At 32.5% G+C, this 19,419-nt stretch overlaps 1 protein-coding gene across 5 annotated transcripts in view; it reads left to right on the top strand.

Moving 5' to 3' along the window:
- Positions 1-19,419, top strand: part of LOC140675257 (uncharacterized) — a 31,594-nt gene that overhangs the window by 664 nt on the left and 11,511 nt on the right. For 2 of the 5 annotated variants that reach the window (XM_072909539.1, XM_072909540.1), the window contains exons 2-10: positions 12,456-12,578; positions 13,200-13,330; positions 13,944-14,070; positions 14,171-14,296; positions 14,676-14,819; positions 15,369-15,457; positions 16,177-16,381; positions 16,891-17,051; positions 19,137-19,242. In XM_072909539.1, coding sequence (XP_072765640.1) covers positions 12,462-12,578; positions 13,200-13,330; positions 13,944-14,070; positions 14,171-14,296; positions 14,676-14,819; positions 15,369-15,457; positions 16,177-16,381; positions 16,891-17,051; positions 19,137-19,242 — 1,206 coding nt within the window. In that variant the 5' untranslated portion in view covers positions 12,456-12,461. Of the gene's footprint in view, positions 1-7,649; positions 7,987-8,055; positions 8,289-12,455; positions 12,579-13,199; positions 13,331-13,943; positions 14,071-14,170; positions 14,297-14,675; positions 14,820-15,368; positions 15,458-16,176; positions 16,382-16,890; positions 17,052-19,136; positions 19,243-19,419 lie in introns of those variants that run through there. The other 3 variants (XM_072909537.1, XM_072909538.1, XM_072909542.1) reach the window with 3 other exon arrangements.

Below are 19,419 nucleotides of genomic sequence, written 5' to 3'. Positions count from 1 at the left end.
TAGGTTTACAATTTTAGCACTACTGATGTAGGCAGGTAGAGCTTGACATTTACGTTTGATACATAAATGTGATTTCCTATATATGTACCGTCATTAAAGATTAATCAATTTTCAAGAGAATCTATAGATTGGCATAAAATGTCACTTATGAAGTTTCAACAGAAATACGTTTATACTTACAAAAATGTTTGTACATAAGAAAATATTGTACAAAAATATTTATTGCTTATCATAAACATTGATTGTAATTTAAATATATATATATATATATATATATATATATATATATATATATATATATAATTACGTTAATTAAAAAAAATAAATAAATAAAAACTGATTGAGATAATGCTTTCGACATAAAATTTGCGGAATAAAAATTAAAAAATCGTGATTGTATATTTTTTACATAATTTATTTTTATAAATCGATTCAAAATCTTTATTATTTTTAATTAATTTTTTAAATTATTATACTGAGAAAGGAACACATGTATCGAGAAAAATAATTTATCTATATATTATAAAAGATTTAAATAATCATTTAGAAAATCAATCGGAAAATTATTTTTACTGTCATACAAAGAATAAATTCTCATTCCAAGCGAATGAACGATGCGTGCAGCTAATATAAGTGCAAATTCCATCAACATCACCGATAAGTTACACACAAGCGAGGGGAAGGAATTATCAAATCCTCTTACAGATTATATTTCTGCGAACTCATTTGTGTGCGGTTAGAGATAAAAAGATTATTCGAATAGAAAAAAAATTTAACTAGCAAGTTTTTACTATTTTGAATTTACTGGGCAGTAACTGAAAGTTTATGACTGGTTAAAAAATTCTGTTTAGATAAACTGCAAACATTTTGATGACTAGCTACTATAATCAGTACACGGAAAATTTCATTTTATAATAAACAATGCCGTTGGGAAAACATTTTCCGAAAAATTAGCTAGAAATTAGTCGTTCTAGTAAACGGATCAGTAAATGATAACTAGCTGATGTTAAATTATTCTCGTGAGAATTAGACAAAACAAACTGTTCAATAAACGTGATAATAATTTTGTGTTCACCCAATTATATTGCTCTCACTATATTGCTATTATTTCCTGATCAAGAATTTATTAATCAAGATAAACTAATCAATATATACATCATAGCTAGTATATGTATGTATTTGTAAAACATAAAAACGCACAATATCCTGGAAATTATTTTTTTAGACACGACATGATTAAATACCAATATCAGATTTACTTGAATTAGTAAAAAGTTTGATAATTTTTTAATAGCTTGACAATCATTTTATTCAACTCTTTTTTTATTTTTTTATCTTTATGTTTATTTTTATTAATTCTAATTCTTAATAATTATAATTATAATAATTAATTGTATCATTAAATATAAAAATGGAAAAAAAAGAAAATTAAAAATTGTCGTCAAGTAATTTTTTATAGTCAAATGCTTACTAATTTAGTTGACACTCCTTAGTTAGTTTTCAAGTTATCGATTCAATAATCGATTTCTTTATCATCTTTTTGCCCTTTGTCCATACGCACGTTCATCGCTAACGAGAAGTTGAAGTTCTCTCTCGATTGGACACGGACCAGTTCATCGACCGACATGCTCGCTTTATTCCACAATATCGATTCGCATTTTACTGCGCGATATCGTTCGCTCTCCTTTAAGTCTTACCGACCTGGCGGAGTTGCACGAACCGGCCGCGTGTCTAGTCGCATGAAAATTTTATTAATAGCGGTATATGCATTTTAACAAGATTATATCACTTCTCAGCGTCTCTAGTAGGGAGCCCAAAGGAACATTAAAAAAAAAAAAAAAAAATAAGACAGACGTGGAATATATAAAATAACCGAGTTTGCAATTTTAAAGAAGTATTTTACGTCTTCAACGTTCATATATGTGTATGTGTTATATTTATATTCTAGAATATAAACGTGAATATTTTTACTTTTAAGTTTAAAAAAAAAAAAGAATCTCTTTTCAAACTCATTCTATATTTTGACACAATGTCATTATAAATCGCGTTTAGTTCACGATCTTTCGTGTTTTTTTTTTCCTAGCAACTTCGACGTTTTACACAATTGTTAATTAATACGGCACATTAAAAGAATTCTTTAGATGCATTTTACAGTTTCGAGCGTTAACATAACTATGTAAGAAGATATCGATAGTTATACCAAAAAATGTGTTGGTAGTTAAGATAATAGAAAAACTACGAAGTAAAACTATCAACGTTATCGATCATCTCGCAGAAACATTTTGCTACGAAAGTATGATAATCATTCGTAAACATTTAACAATGCGATTAATTAGCGGAACACCAGAGTCTATCGCGCAGTATTACCGTTATCCGAGATTACCTATCTGTTTCCGGTGTCCGATATCAAAAGTGAAATGCTTAGCAAGAGAGTGTTATTACGCTTTACAGCTTATCTACAAATACACAATAAAAGATTTTGATTGTTGCCACTTTCAATTACATTTTTAATGTTAAGTTATTTATTAATATATTAATATAATAATTAATCTTGAATCTAACAATTTTTCCTCTTTGTATTGCGAATACATCATCCATTATGCAATCATACCATGTACAATACAACATTATTCGATAATTTTAAATATATATTATATTTTAATAAAATTTTATATTATTTTTTCTATTTTTTACAGATTCAATTACTACACTTATTCTCAGTGATGAAAAATTTTAATATCATTCTTTGATCTTTCAAGAAGTGACTCATATTTATACTAAGATTGATTTGATATATCTTTGGTTTTCCTGAAATTTATTCTATTGCGCGTTGGTCGATAAAGGAAAAAATTCCATCGCAAGAAAGCGAATCATTCGCCGATGAACGGCGGATCTACAAGGGGGAGAAATTAGCGGGATTAGTTATCAAACTTATACATGGAACTACTAATCATGCGCTCGCCGTATGTTTCTGTCCCCGATAACGGAAATGCGAAAACGCGCACCAGGGGCCGCGATAACACGTGATAAGACGAATCGCGACGCGATCTTAACTCGCGCGATAACTGTGCGCGAAATCTTTCCTCTCCTACAGTCTGCCGATTGATGTTCGAAACGCCACCGACCTTGGCGATATGATAATGACTTCTCGCTCCGCTCCTTGAGACGCTCCACACGAGATAACTCGAAGAATGTTTGAAGTACGATTGATCGCAGCGAGCGGAAGTTGACTCTTCCCTCGCATTCCCTCCTCGCTCGGTGGATAATGCACTCCATCTCCTCTCGTTTATTTTTTACCCTTTTTGTTTACTTTTTTACGTAATATCATTTACGTATGCACATACGAAGAAATGATTAAAATGTGCTTCGTTTTCGTTTCTCCGTCGTCTCATGATCGTCTTTAGTAAAGTAAAGAGCAAAGAGCTTCGTCGCCTCTCGGGAATAAAAAAAGCTCCCGCAAAGTACCGTGTTGCGTAAATGTCATTACCATATTCGCATTACTTTACATTGCACAATCTTGCGACGAAATGACACGCAATTTTTGTATAATGTAAGATGCGTGACATTGACGTCAAGCACAATTTCGCCCAATCTAATTGTAAGGGTCTCTTGGTGGTAACGATGAGTCAATTATATCCAGAGACATCGCGAGGAGCTTTCCAAAGCCGAAAGGACTTTAATCTCTTTTCTTTTCGTAGCGATAAAAATAATAATAAAATTTATATATCAGCGCGATATAATTTTTTTCTCTAAATTGTAACTGTCCACGGTAAGTTTCAGTATTTTCCCTTTGTACGAGCTTCATAACATCAATTTCATTTTATTTAATTATTTCCTATGAGAAGATAACATTGAGAGTGATCAATTCCTATTTCTTTAACCTTTCTGCTATCAAAATGCAATAAAATTTTTGCAAAACAATTTTTAAAAAACGCTAAATTATTTTCCCATATTATTCGATGCATTGAGAGATACTATATATGAAAGTACTACATATCTACTATTAATTAATTGAGAGTATTAAAAATCAGTGATGATAAATTTGTCGCAACTAATAAAAGAGATAACAAAAGAAAATAAAAAATCAAATGCAACTGAACTTCACATAATCATTTAGCCCCCTCCTTAGATTTTACAATTCTTTAATGACAGTGTCAGACTAAAGTATCAAGTATCTTGATTGTATAATTTTGAATACTTTAGATAAGAATCGAATCTTATCTGATCTCGACACACAATAAATTCACTAAAATTACATAGTTAATAGACATCTTTTCGTGAAATATATCACATCCGTTTAATGGTTATATATTATCTCTTCCTGCCGTATTTCTGTTCAATGCAAAGTAGCGACATCACTTTATATCACGATTTGTCTTTATTTCGAAAAGAATTAATAGCACGTGCCGCATTTTTTAAGCACGTGATATCTTCCCCTACTTCTGCAGTTTTCCTTTCCTTGTGTGCACGCAGTGACTAAATATAGAGCAATCGAGCATTTTAACTGTATTATTTGTTATCTAACGTCGCGCTTACGCATTTACACAATCTTATGTCAGTCGTTCGATAACTTATTTTTCTCCTTTTTTTGTCTATCGCAAACGTTAACATGTCAGTGTACGCAATAAAATCTAACGATTTATCGCGGTCTCGCCTTCTCCTTCTCTCTCTTTCGTCTCGTTCCTGCACTGTCTGCATCCTTGTCTCCGTTAATCACATTATCGATCGCGCGAAGTTCGCGTATATACGTTTTGCGTCAAATCGCATGACGAAGCTGATTGCATTTTTCGAATAGCATGCGACGATATTCGATAGAAATATAGGACACTCGATATCTTGGAAAAATGAAAATTAGTCTTTCAAATATCAAAGTTCAGAAAAAAACGGATTTAGTACAATCAATTTAACAAAACAAAAAACCTATTGTTTATCGCCAAGAGAATTTAACAAATCAAAATGACACGAAGTGAATCTGTTTATCTCTTATATTTCAAGAAATTAATGCTATTATTGAAAATCATTATTATCATACATATATTTAGAACACACGTTATATGTGCATATACTATATAGACGTACGCACTTGCATTGATTCGTGACAAGCAGCGAGATTATTTCCAATATGCAGCTCTATGTAAGAGATATAATTCTTTCGTAACAGATAGTTGTTCTTGATAGCTATGTTATTATTAAACAGGTTTAATCACATTCTGACGAGTGTCATTAAATACGAATGGCGCCTGATTTAGTCATCGAATAATCACAAATTGATTTAATAATTATTATTCCGTCTATTAATTATTACCGTTAACACAATTATATTTTTTTATTAGTAAACACAAAATTCCTCGCAGTATTTTAACGTATTTGTTACAAAAGTTCAGAATTATCTGCGGCATTTCTTTTTTACATATTTAAATAATTGGATGCTTTTTCATACTGTTTAATAATAGGTATAATTTAATATTAATTTGATAAAATACTCTTTTTAATTAAAAATAAAATAACTTTTCAAATGTCATAATATTTTTCGAGTTTTAAAAATTTTAGTATTAAAAATCTTGATGTAAATGCTACGCACACACATCGCTATATTTCAAGTCAAAGTTGTCAAAGTTTACGATAAATTAGTTGATGTATATGTACAATTTCTCAAAATCCACATAATTTACATCATCAATCTGTTCTTTAATTAATAATGACATAAAATCTATTGTCTCGAAAAAATAATTTTTGAACCAATATTGTGTCAAACGTATTTATCAGATGCGCTGCATATAAGTAAATCTATACAGTATATGGATTAGATGTTTCTCTTATCGCAATTATCGCAAGATATGGATTGTATGTGAATAAGAAAAATTCAGATTCACGATACTCGAGGTTAGTGCATTCGTCGAACGAGTGCAAGGAGATTCCTCAGGAGTGATATTTCGCAATCGTGCAGTTTTGTTGACAGAATTAAAAACCACAACATACACGACATTACGACATGGGACGATGATGAGAGGGAGAGAGGAAAGAACTTAAACAGTTCTCGATACAATTTCAACCATGCAAGCAGCGATACGTAATTAAATGCCAGACTCAAGAGAGAGTTAACTTCAATATGAATATATTATAAATATATCCTACAGCATTAATTAAGATATAAACAAAAGCCTTGAAATAATTTTTAAGTAAATAAATGTGTCGTATTCACCAATAAAACTCTGTTTGAGAAGAATTCATACAAGTCTCAAGTCTTCTTTATCTTTGATTATAAAATTTAACACCTGTGTCAGCTAACTATCAAAGTTATTGAGCATCGTTTCTTATTTCCTTCATTATACTTTTGTATGCAGCATTTATATTATGTTCATCGGAATTTATCGATCAAACAGAGCATTCATAACGTTACATAATACTCGATATATATGTATATCATTCACAGATGGATTATCTAATTTTCTTATGCTCTAAATTGATTAACAATAACAACTATAAATAAAGCATTGTAAATCGTGAATTATTAAGTTCATCGTTTGAAAATATTGTATATGTATTACAAATATTATAATTAAATTGTTACTATTATGTAATAATTATTTGCGTCTTACTAAAAGGCAGAGGTATACAAGATATTTTGTAAATTAAAACTGTGTTTTTTTTTATTTATGTAATCTCTATACAGTCAAGAAAATAATGGAGACTACACAGTTGTGTTAAAAATATAAAAGATATTCAAATATATGTTTAACTCTAAAGATGTCACGTATCGCGCTCCATTAGTGTGATAAACAAACCAATCCAAAAACAAACCAAATCAATTCAAAATAAACCGAAACCTCGAAGTGGCGTATCTGCAACAAAACAATTTACCATGGAATTCGGAACAAAAATAAAGCTTTTAAAAATTAATTGTATTTCAGATATAATATAATATTTATTCTCCGAAGCGACTAGTTCTAGAAAAAGAGCGTAATTAATATGTACAACATGTTTAAAGCTTCATTATCGTGCGTTTAAAAATAATCTACTCGAAATAAGATCAAATTCTTCAAAATATTCGAGAAAAAGACAGGCAGGAAAAAAAAACGGAAAATGCTTCAAGTTCTCGAATCGTTTCAAGGCATCTCATGTTTCGCAACATGTTTGCTCCAAAAACGGTTCGCTTTGAAATTCGAAGCGAAACATGCCTGAGAAAAAAAAAAATACTTCGAAATAAAGAAATAAATTTAATTAGCTCCGATTAGTGCTATCCGTCGAGTTAGTCATACAGTAACGTGTCGTGTACGAAGAAGTATATTCGTAATAAATCGCTCAATATTGTGCGCAATACACTTTAGAGCTAAACGCTACTCCGAAGAATGTGTATAATAAAGTCGTTCTATAGAAAAAAAAAAAAAAAAAAAAAAAGAAAAATGAGAGGGCAAAACATCTCCACGCGAGAGAGACATTCGCGCTTTGCAAAAACGTGCTTCGTTTGCGATTCGTATCGCGACTCAGACACTGTCAAGATGTGTCGGAACGCGGCGTGGCAGAGATGTGAGGGGGGGTGGGAGGGGGAGAGGAGTCGAGGGAGGCGAAGCGCCGCATTAATACTCGTGAAAACGGGGAGGGGGAAAGCCCCACGGTGGAGGAAGGGGAGGCAGGGGAAGGAGAGGCAGCGCGCGTCGATGATGGAATGAGAGACGTCATGCGGTGGGGAGGAGAGCGCGGAGACATGTCTGGGTAGGAGGGAGAGAAGAAGGGAGAAGGGTAGGAGCTTTTAGGTTTTTAGCCGACATCCGAGCGCCGCCGTCTCAGTTCCTGTCCGACTCGCGATTGTTGTGTGTACGTTAAGGTTTTTTTTTTTCTTATTCCGCCGAATATATCGAACGATTTTATATCCGATAGAGAGAGAGAAAGAGAGAGAGAGAGAGAGAGAGAGAGAAGTCGTTAGTCGCAGAACTCGGAGGGTGTTTTTCTCCTGTTACCGGTCTTCCGACAGGATCGGTCGAGGAGGTATGAGTTCGTACGATCGCCTATTATAAAAAATAACGATCGAACGAAATCACATTGAATTTGTCACAGTGCGTCGAGTTATCGCGGAGATACTTGTGTAAATCTCGTGTGAAACTTTTGCAGAACTCGTTTATCTCACGAGTGTAAGGAGGCGCCGATACAACGCCTGCGATTGACAATTGATCGATAATTGGCTAAATTGACGACGATTGACCAGCGTCTTTTCCTGGTAGTGCTAATTGACGATAAGGAAGATACGTGCAGTTTTCGAAACGACCTACCGATTTGCGTTTGATTTTACGGTAAGAATTTACACGCCACGTCGACTGCGAAGAAAATGCGTGCGTCGTGCGTGTGCGGTCTTGCATGCGCGCGCGCGCGCACGCCGGTCGTGATAAATCGTGTTCAACAAACACACATAGAGCTTTTCCTTTGAAGAAGTCAGGCTGACTTGAGATTGGGAGATATATCTCGTGAAGAATTGATTAAATCGGAATATGTATGTATGTAGATTACCTTGAAATTTTCAAGGGCATTCTTCCGTGGATTTATCATACAAAGTAGATATTTGAAGTAGGAAAAACATTCTCCTATTTTTAAGAGATTTATCAAAGGTCGAAGTAAAAATATACGCGATAATAATTCGAGATATATGGAAATATGATATTAATTTTGTATGAAAGTACTAACTGTGAAATAATGTGTATATAATATAATCTTTACACAACTCTTCAATAAAATGTAATAAACAATTTAAACAATACATGCAACTATATATAAGATCAAACACATAAATTATAAATCATGAATATGATAAGCACATTCTTATCGTTAGTTTTACCTTTATAATTGTTAAAAAAAATTTTTATAGCAGTTGACACGAAGAATTTTGAACTTTCAATTTGTCGGTGAGAAAATTTTTTGCGAAAAATATACAAACAGCAAGAATTAAAAAACATTGATTTTCCAAAAATACATAATTTGTATGTAATAAATTGGGGTGAACAATATATATTTTTCAGAGACACCCTGTACACACAGACGCGCTACTTGCCAAGTGTGTTCAATGCTCTCATAAGTATCTGTATAAATCCAGTTCTGACGTATAACGTTCTTCCCCACACGTGTAGACTTTTTTCTTCTTTATTTCTTCCCTTCTCTTTTATGCCACTTCGGGGAGAAGAACGAGTCTCAGAACAAGAACGAACAGATTAAAATATAAGGGATATGTTACACATATGTGTTCTTATGCATTTTAAATAGTCACGTTTTTACTATACCGTGACAGAACATTTAAAAGTAAAATGTCTCTTTTTTTTAATTGTAAATTCTAAATTTTTTAATTGTAATATAAGTGCATGAAAAAAAATTAATACTTTTTTTTTCTTAAAACAATCTTCAGATATAATCAAAGAGAATCGTTTTCATTGATAACAATCTCTTTCTGAAAAAACATTAATTTTTTTTATTCTCTCTTCTGCCCACAAAAAAATTCATGCATATATTAAATAATAATTTTGAAGCGAAAAGAATTTAATTCGCGGTGTTAAAACTTGCTCCGATTAATTAATGATTTCCTTGTTTTATACAACTGCAATTATAACAATTCGAAGATATCACGGAATATTTTTAAATTACGACTTTAAATTTGTCGAGAAAACCAAGGGGAGAGAACTGAAGCTAAATGGACTATTTTCGTTGCTACAATATGTGTAACATTTCTACGCAGTAAATAAATGTAAAAGCGATTGTATTTTCCTTGCGGGAATGTGTGTGTGTGTGTGTGTGTGTGTGTGTGTGTGTGTATACCCTGCAATTTGCAACTATGACGTAATTGCAATGATAACAACGTCAATATGCGAAAATACATTTCCTCCGGTCTCGAAATGGCCGGAATAGCTAGAGGATAATTTTGGAACCCCGCACCATCATGGATTCCTTATCTTGACTAGCTCGCACGCAAACTACAGGGAACGCTTTGCCCTAAAATTCGCGGTCTATATTTTATGTGCAATTATTATTTGTACGAGTCGACTATAGTCCAAATAAATAAAGTGGATATTTAGCACACGAATAACACATTCTACAGCAATCTATCAAAAAATAATAATTCTAATTTTTATGCATTATCATCGTGCATCATAATGCTATCACGCGTTTGACATACATTTACATAAACATCCGCCAGATAAAAATTTGCACTTTACATTACCTATCTTTATCCGAAAAGAGATAGTGGGATAACATTTTTGTTTGTACACTTGCGTGTCGAAAAAGCGTAATTTATATATATATATATACATATATTTTCTGCCGCTATTATTTCATTTTCATCTTTTTATTACCAGGTGTCCAGAAAATAAATCCAACCAGTACTGCTTGTTTAAATCATTGATTTTCCAAAGTTTTGGCAGGTTTCCAAACTTTCTAGCCACACCTTGGCTAACCTAACCATTTTAAAAGTGCATACATCCTATCGATCCTCGGAAAACGTCCAACATCCTTCCGACGAGCCGGCACATATCGTCGGAGCTTTCATACGACACACCCTATAGGTCGTATCGATCGCGTTCGTTTCCTCCACTTCTTCCCATCGCACGTGGGTATCACTCATGACAGAGGTGGTCAACCTTCGCAAGTTTGCCGGGTTTTGCGTAGATTCACCAACGCGCAAATTCTTCAACATTTGATTCTCATTCCAACATTGGTATTGAACACAACTTTCATTGAAAGCGTCGCAAAACGCGCGAAATCAAACGAACACGCATTTACGGCTGAATGAATTCCGTTGAATAACGAAATAAATAATGCCAACTTTCAGTCTATTGTATTTGTATTTATGCATTATCGAATTTACCAACATTAAGTCGTACTCTTCTCTAGTTTCAAAATTATGAGCACTACGAATCGCTATGAGTTATCATTAAAAGCCGATAAAGAAAAATAAATTAAATAAAATACACCATCAATTTAATTGCGATAAGTAAAGTCGAAAATACTAATTTCGGATCGAAAATTATTGCTGACATCTTTTAGTACAGAAAGATGATTTTGAAGACTTAAAAGAAATACGTTTCTGTTTTATTTCAAAAAACTAGATATTGTTTAATCACAATGTGTTTTATCGTTCAAATCATCTTGATTTCTTTTTGCGTATTAATTTCGATTTATATTACTGTTGACAAATTTAAGCCACTTACTAAATCTCTTAATCTATTTGATAAGATTCAAGCCATAATATTTTTCAGACTGACAAGTTGAAGGTCAGTAAAATTAAAAAGATTTTCTAATAATCGAATTGCAATAAATGGAATCGATTCTTTCCTAAATGAACAATCGCATATGAATGCAAATTTCTAAACATTAATTATTAAATTCTGATAATTTGGAATTCTAATTATTCACACATAACGAAATATAATGCGATTCTTGACAGTTTACGTGACTGAAACAAACTAAAACAAAATATCAGGAAAATTACTTAAAAAAAGAGACATGTCTCTCGAAAAAGATAATTATTTATCAATTCCGCAGACGAAAAATTGAATTCTGTTTATAATTATATAGGGTGAATAGTAAGTCCATAGCGAAAATGTTGAGGTATGAATCTGAGTTAACGATGAAAAAAAAACGCTTTTTACAAACTAAATTTAGAAGAGAATAAAAAATAAATTTCAATTAACTTAATTCGTCATTTAATTTCAGAAAAATCCGCTCTTAAAAAGATGATTTTAAGACGCCTGTATTACTTTTTTCAATGTTTATTACACGACGCAAATAAATAGAATTGAAATAATTATAAATAGAAATCTATTTTGAAATAAAGTCGTGAATATAAGATTATCTAGCAGATTTAAAAGGAAGAAAATGAAGAATACTATTAAAACGCAATTGTCAACCTCTGTCTCTCCGTTACATGCTCCTTACATCAGACAAGCACGTGAACGCTTCGTAACATCGATTTCTTTAATGCGTTTTTCTTCGTTTTGTTTGCACACATCGATCATTATTGCATTTTGTTACGGACGCGATGACAACGACAAAGTCACGTATCTGTTACGCACCGTATGTTTACGTAACACGTTGACAATACGATATTCTGCGTTACCTCGGTGGTTCTCCTCCTCTCCTTTCTCCCTCCCTCAAAATCATTCGCAATAATCTTGGCCCGTAAGTACGTAGGTCTTCACACGCAGGGAGTCTGTCTGATATTCAGATGTCACACCGATGAATTAATCCTCGAAATTGCAAATTGGAAGAAACGATTTTGTTCTTCGTTCAAATATAGAATTTAAATTCGTGTTACTATTTATATTAAATAAATATGATAATTTGGTATTGCGCATATGTTAATTACAGCAATTAAAACAATGCATATAGATCATAAAAACTCTTTATTTTAATGGCTCGTAAATTACGTAAATCTTGATTAATAGTATCATAAAGATTTTTCTCCTCTCATCTTTCAGATTACGATGACTTCCGAGCCGTGGACCTTGCCTCCGAAGCAAGGTCTTTACGATCCTACCCTTGAACGAGAGGCTTGCGGCGTTGGTTTTATCGTTGCCATTGATGGAAAACGGTCGCATAAGGTGAGGCAATTTCGAGCTTCGTATAATTTTTTAAGTATAAAATTTGAAAAAAAAAATTGTATCGAGTATCTTCCATTTTTGCGATCTGTTATACAGATGCACGCGTGCGTGCATTTGTATATTAATATATATATCATATTATGTTAGATACACAGAACTCTTAAATAAGTAATAAAGATAAGTTTATCATGCAGAAAACGTAATAATAATGTATAATAAAACAGAGAAAGTGAAATTATCAGACTATAAATGTATCAAAGAATTTATAATTGACTGTTTATAGTGAAACATTTATTTTAAAAATTAAAACAAAAAATCTTAGACCTTTCACACATTAATCTTAATGAAAGAGATTTTTAGTGTTGAGATTAAATTGTAAAATCGAAAATATAGTTAAAAGCGCTAGTTAAAGCACAGAGAAAAAATTAGACAAATCGGGAATGTAAATTGATGACATATATCTATTTAAAAGGGAGAGAAAAGAAAAAGATGAACGACTTCATTAATGCTTAAATTACATGATCTTTTGTTCGTTTGCACGAGAAGATAAGGAAGCTGTCAGCCCGGTCCGCTTGCACTTTGGATTTATTTATTTATGGTCGTTATCTGTGCGAATTTCAGATTATACGAGATGCTCAGATATTGTCGGCGCGTATGAATCATAGGGGAGCATGTGCTTGCGATAACGATACTGGTGACGGGGCTGGTGTACTTTGCGCAATACCGCACGATTATTATGCCAATGAAATTCGGTAAGAGAATCTCACATGCTATAAGTCTTATTCGCCGATGAAATCGAGTTTAGTGTCTCTGAAATATATATATATATATATATATATATATATATATATCTATATATATATATATATTTAATCTAAAATATATGTATATATTTTAGAGCATATAGTTCGTAGTTTTTTCAACATATTTATAAAACATAGGATGTAAGCCAAGTTAAGACACAAAGCACAAGTCACGTATGGCTATAAATATGGCGCTTTGTCTGACTTCGAATTTAATTTTCATAATGTGAAGAGTTCATCCACAAAAGTCAGATGATCGTATTTTTTTCTGATTTTATCAGTATCTTTTTTTTTTTCTATATATATTACCGCATTTTTCCGCTCGTTATATAAGTATTTGTATTTGTAATCAAAAGAAATCCTTGGCATACTTCTATAAATCCTTCGTCGCAAATCTTTGTTTTGTCAGATTTCTAAATTTTTAGATCCTTAGTTTCTTCGATTATTGATTCATAAAAACCAATAAATAAATCATGGAAAACAATCTAAAGCTTTTATTCTACAGAAACTTTAATTGTAAACGAATTAAGTTAATTAAATTATACATTTTTATATATTGCAGCGAGCAGCAAAATATCATACTGCCCGAGTTCGGACGATACGCGACCGGTATTTTATTCCTCGACAAGAACACGTACAAGGAGGCGGAGACCGCGTTCGAGAAACTGGCCGAGGAGTGTAATTTGCGAGTATGTCTGTTACTTATTAATCTGTTTTATTAGTTTAGCTACCGTGTTCTTTGCACGCTTTGCCTCTGGCATATTCTCGAGATTGCGTGACTTGTAATAGGTGCTGTGCTGGCGCGATGTTCCCACCGATATCACCCAGATTGGTCAAGTGGCGAAGAAATGTGAACCGTATATGCGTCAAGTATTCGTTACTGGCGATCAAGATACAGAAACGCTTAAACGACAGGTAAATTGCTCCATACTAATACTAATAATGATGATGACGATACATTGTCATACATTGTCAATATTTTCATTATTATATTTATATTATTGCATTTTACATGTCGATTGTTAGTTGATATCATTATGTATATCGTTTTCGATATCTATTTTGAAGGGTTTCTTGCTTAATTACTAGTGAATCTAAATTGTATATATACATCGCGCTTCGTGGGTCAAATAATTTATAGCATTAAACGATAGTAGGAAAACTTTGCCAATTTATAAGAATAGAACTCGGATTCGTCGCAAAACAGTCGTCTTTTCTCAAGGTCAAAATGCATGTTCATTTAATTGATTTCTAATTATTATGTTTTTACATTTTGATCCTATCTGTTCCTCAGATATTTGTGCTGAGGAAGAGATCGTCGCATACAATACCTCGACCGGGATTGCGATACTACATTTGCTCATTGTCACTGAAAACGGTCGTCTACAAAGGACAGCTGACCGCAGATCAATTATGGCTGTATTTTACAGACTTGAAGGTGAATTATTTTCATTTTCACATTATTTATTATTTCCATGTCATTTTTTTTCTTGAAAAAAAAAAAAAAAAACATGATTAAGTTTGAAAATTCGATTTAACAAATATTTTTTAGCCATTTCTTCGCAGCAAAACAAAGCAAAAAGTTTTACGATAGCCTTTCGTTTTCGAATTACGAACTATTATTATTATTTATTAGAATGTAAGTTTTGTAAAAAAAAAAAAATTAGTCAAACTTTAGTTAAATTACAAAATTAAAAATAAATTAAATTTGGAAAATTCAATAATCTAATTATTTTGATAAATCTAAATTTAATTACAATAAATTTACTTAAGTAACACATGGAAATCTTCGTTGAAAAGAAATAGTTTCTGTAATTTTTTATTTTTATCATCAATCTTAGCGTTCAAAATATATTTTTTAAAATCATTCTCATATCGTATATCGAAGCTATCGAAATTTTTTCCGGTATAACGTCATTCTTGTCTGAATATGTTATGTAAAACATGCATCCGTCATAAATAACATATACATTTCTTTTCATATCAGTCTCCGAAATTCGAGACTTATCTGGCACTGGTACATACACGATTCTCTACGAATACGTTTCCGAGTTGGGAAAGGGCGCATCCTCTACGGTAAGCGGCTACGTAACAGTCCAATAAAAAACGTGGATAAGATAATAAATTGTTATTGCTCATTTTTCAAAATAATGAAAAGTTAGTCACCTACTGAGATATTATTTATATGTTTAGATTCGTCATCGTGCGTAAATGTCAAGAATTTCTTATTGTTAGAAGAATTTTTTATGTGTGATTTCTCCATTTGCGTAATATAATTATATAGAATGTGCCATAATCAGTGAAATAACGAATTCGAATATATATACAATATATTAATCTGAACAAGCTTGATAAGAGGAAATCGATAAAGTAGAATTTAATAAATACAAATAAAAATATTATTCAAATTTCGTCCACAAATTTTTTTCACACACATACCTTTGTGTGTTCGAAACTAAAAATTTTTTTGTGAAGAATATTATTTTTATGACCACCAATAAGAGATAAAGACTGTTCTTATCGAACGCGTTAACATGACGTCAACTTTTTCAACTATTTTACTCTTCATTATCTTCTTGTATTCGATTTTCCAGTTTAATATTTTTCTAACAAACGAGAGATTTAAGGATTTACGACAGTTTTTTATCAAATTTTGTAATGTACTGCGACATTTATTTTTCTCTTCGCGAGTTGCTATCACGTTATTACGACAAATAAAATTCTATTGTAGGTTGTAATCACACTTTCGTAGGATGTTTCGCAACTATAAATAACACAGAAAATTTCCTTCATAGATTACTGGCTCATAATGGTGAAATTAACACTTTACGTGGTAATGTGAACTTTATGAAAGCGCGAGAAGGTGTGATGAGCAGTCAAATATATGGCGATCAGCTAAAGTTGCTCTATCCGGTTGTCGAACCGAATCTCTCTGACTCTGGATCGGCGGACTGTGTGCTCGAATTCTTGGTGATGGCGGGACAACGTTCCTTGCCTGAGGTAATTTATTTTAAAAAATACTCCACAGAAAAAAAAATCATCCGTAGAAATATAAAATATTTGATAAAATAGAAAGATATCTGTCGAATATTCTAAATTCTTGATTTTATCAGAAATTTGATTTCACTAATTCTAGATTCTTTATGTATCATTAATTTCGAAGATTATTGCATGAATTATTGATTCTAAATGTCTACATGTTTCACGAATTTTTCTCGATATCATAAAACTTATTTGATTTCACATATTCTCTTTGAATTTTACAAATCCTTAGTTCCGTACATTCTTGATGTTTAAGGATTTTTAGAAATTTAAAAAATTGTTATTAAAAATCCAGGATGCTACGGATCTTTGAGTATATAAATCTACTCATAATTAAATACCTATCGTCATTAATCTCTTCGAATTGTCGTAAATTTTGCGAATTTTGTTAAAATTCCTTCGAGTTTCTCGCAAAAGCTTTTCGGTTTACGAACAAACGCTTTGAAATGATTGTTACTTGAATCCAGGCTGTCATGACGATGGTACCGGAGGCCTGGCAGAACGACCTGACAATGGCCACTGAGAAGCGCGATTTCTACCACTGGGCAGCGTGCGCCATGGAACCTTGGGACGGTCCGGCCTTGCTTACCTTCACCGACGGCCGCTACGTCGGTGCTATCTTGGACAGGTAGAAATTTGCCATCTCTTATTATGTCTCGTTTACTACACTCGTTTTTACGTAGGCTCCACTTCCCTCTCGTTCGTGCTGTCTGGTAGTTTCCTTTGCCCGTTTCGTATCCACGTAGATCCTGCGATTTCTCGGATCACAAAAATGATCCGCGATTGCGCAGACTCTTGGATCTTTGGCTTTTAACACTTTGAATCCAACCGCGGTGACGATAATGTGACGATGACGTCTATTTTATTTTATTTTATTTTTTTTTTTTTTTATTAATATAGTATTGTTAAGATTATGGCAGAATATATAACAATTGATTAGTTAGTTAAAGATAAGAGTTTGATATTTATGATAATTGCGAAAGATGTAAATGTATGTTAATTCGCTGTTGCATAAAGTTTTCAATTAAAAAGAATTTGCATAAATTTACTACAAGCTACACAGGTAAGTGAGTGATTCTTTACACTGAAATAACTTCATGCAAAAGCGAAATAACACTACAAGGAATATCGCGCAAAAAAAAAATATATATAATCGCAAGTATATTTCTAAATTTAATAAAGTGTAAAGAATATATTGAAATATCTATCGTTATTAATAATTTACAAAGAAAAAGTAAAATCTTTTAATTATAAAACACTGAAATCTTAGGAGTAAACATTAATTACATCACGAATTAAAAAGTCACACGATTTTAACTCAAAAAAATATTAAAAGTTTTTGCAATAGTATATATATTATATATATATATATGTATTCCCTTTCTTTTTTATTTTAACGATATAAATCGCTATGAACGTATTTTTCTTTGTTACATTTTTTATCAGACAGCTCTTTGAAATACATATATTGCTCGATAAAAATAAATACGGAGATGCGCAAAAAATTGAATTGTGAAATGGCATTCAAAGTGTTGAAAGAACCCTCTTGAAAAAAGAGAAACGAGCCGAACGAAGGGACTCTGCGGTGTCGATTGTTAGGGGAGCCGCGAAGAAAGAATGCTAGGCTACGTGGGCCTATATATTGCCTACACTTTGCAAGATGCATTCAGGAGGATTAACGGTGCTCACGAAATATATGAGAACGGTGCACACACGTGTAGAGACTCGGTTATACTCCAGGTAATCATGGATTTCCAAGGCGGAGGGAAGTCGCGCAATCGAACTTTCAAGATAGAAAGATCTATTTCTTACAAAGAATCAAATTCTTTATTATTCTTTATTTTTTGTATATTTTTATCGCGTACGTTTTTTTTTCATTGTACAAAGTACAAGTATGAAAAAAAAAACGTATGCGATAAAAATATTCTTCGGGAGAAACAAATGTTTCTCCCTAAATATGTTTTCGTTAAAGTTTGATATATTTTTTTATTTAATTGAGAGATCACTTTAAATCTATAATCGATGTAATTGGAAAAAATTATCAATAAAAGCATCTGTGAGAATCAACGAAAATTAACGCAACAGTGTTAACAATAGAACATTATCAAAGTATTCAATAATTTCAATAAATCCAATATCATTCCTAGGATATTTTGTGATTAAAGAGGCAGATTTTTTAAAGGACTGTTTTTTAACACGATTTTTAAAAATATGTTTTTAAAAAATTGAGAATTTTTGAAAAGACGCAATTTCGTAATTAAACAATCTTTTTAGCTTATATTCTAACGTAAATACGTATCTCTTAATCATTGAACAGACCACTTGAAAGTAATAACAATAAACTTGTAGAGATAAAGCAAATAGAATGAGATTAAAGTAATTTAAGCGCGACTTCCTTCTTGCCCCGTCTCTGTACAGCGAAAGAATCGATCTGTTTACGATTTGCTAAGTGTCCATCGTTATCTCCCAACGTGCTGTTAACCCAGGTAAATAGGGCCTAGGTCAAGAGACTGAAAGAGAGAGAGAAAGAGAGAGAGAAAGAAAAAAAAAAAACAGAGATGATGTAGAGAACGAAAGAGAAAGTATACGCGAGTAAGCCAGCAGGAAGGCAGGCAAGCGAACGAACAAACAGCAATGTGTAGTTCACTCAGCTGATACGCGGCACAGAGGTGGTGTGAAATACAAAAGACCTTTTTGAATTTTTGTTTGGCAGAAACGGCCTGCGCCCGTCGCGCTTCTACGTCACTAAGGATAACATGATGGTGATGGCGTCCGAAGTGGGCGTCTATGATACTCCGCCCAGCAATGTAGTCCTGAAGGTAAACGAAGGAAAATAAGCGCATCCCAAGCACATCGGCCGATCTCACCGAGAAGGGGGGGGAGGGGGAGGAGAGCGCCTCTCTCTCTCTCTGTCTGAGGCGGAGACAGCTGACTCGCAGTTTAATAATTTTATATACCGACGAGTCTCAGTCATCCCCCTCATATGCTCAATCTTT

This window comes from Anoplolepis gracilipes, chromosome 17 (assembly GCF_047496725.1).
Source record: "Anoplolepis gracilipes chromosome 17, ASM4749672v1, whole genome shotgun sequence".
NCBI classification, from domain to species: domain Eukaryota; kingdom Metazoa; phylum Arthropoda; class Insecta; order Hymenoptera; family Formicidae; genus Anoplolepis; species Anoplolepis gracilipes.
This window is presented reverse-complemented; position numbering and strand designations above follow the sequence as displayed.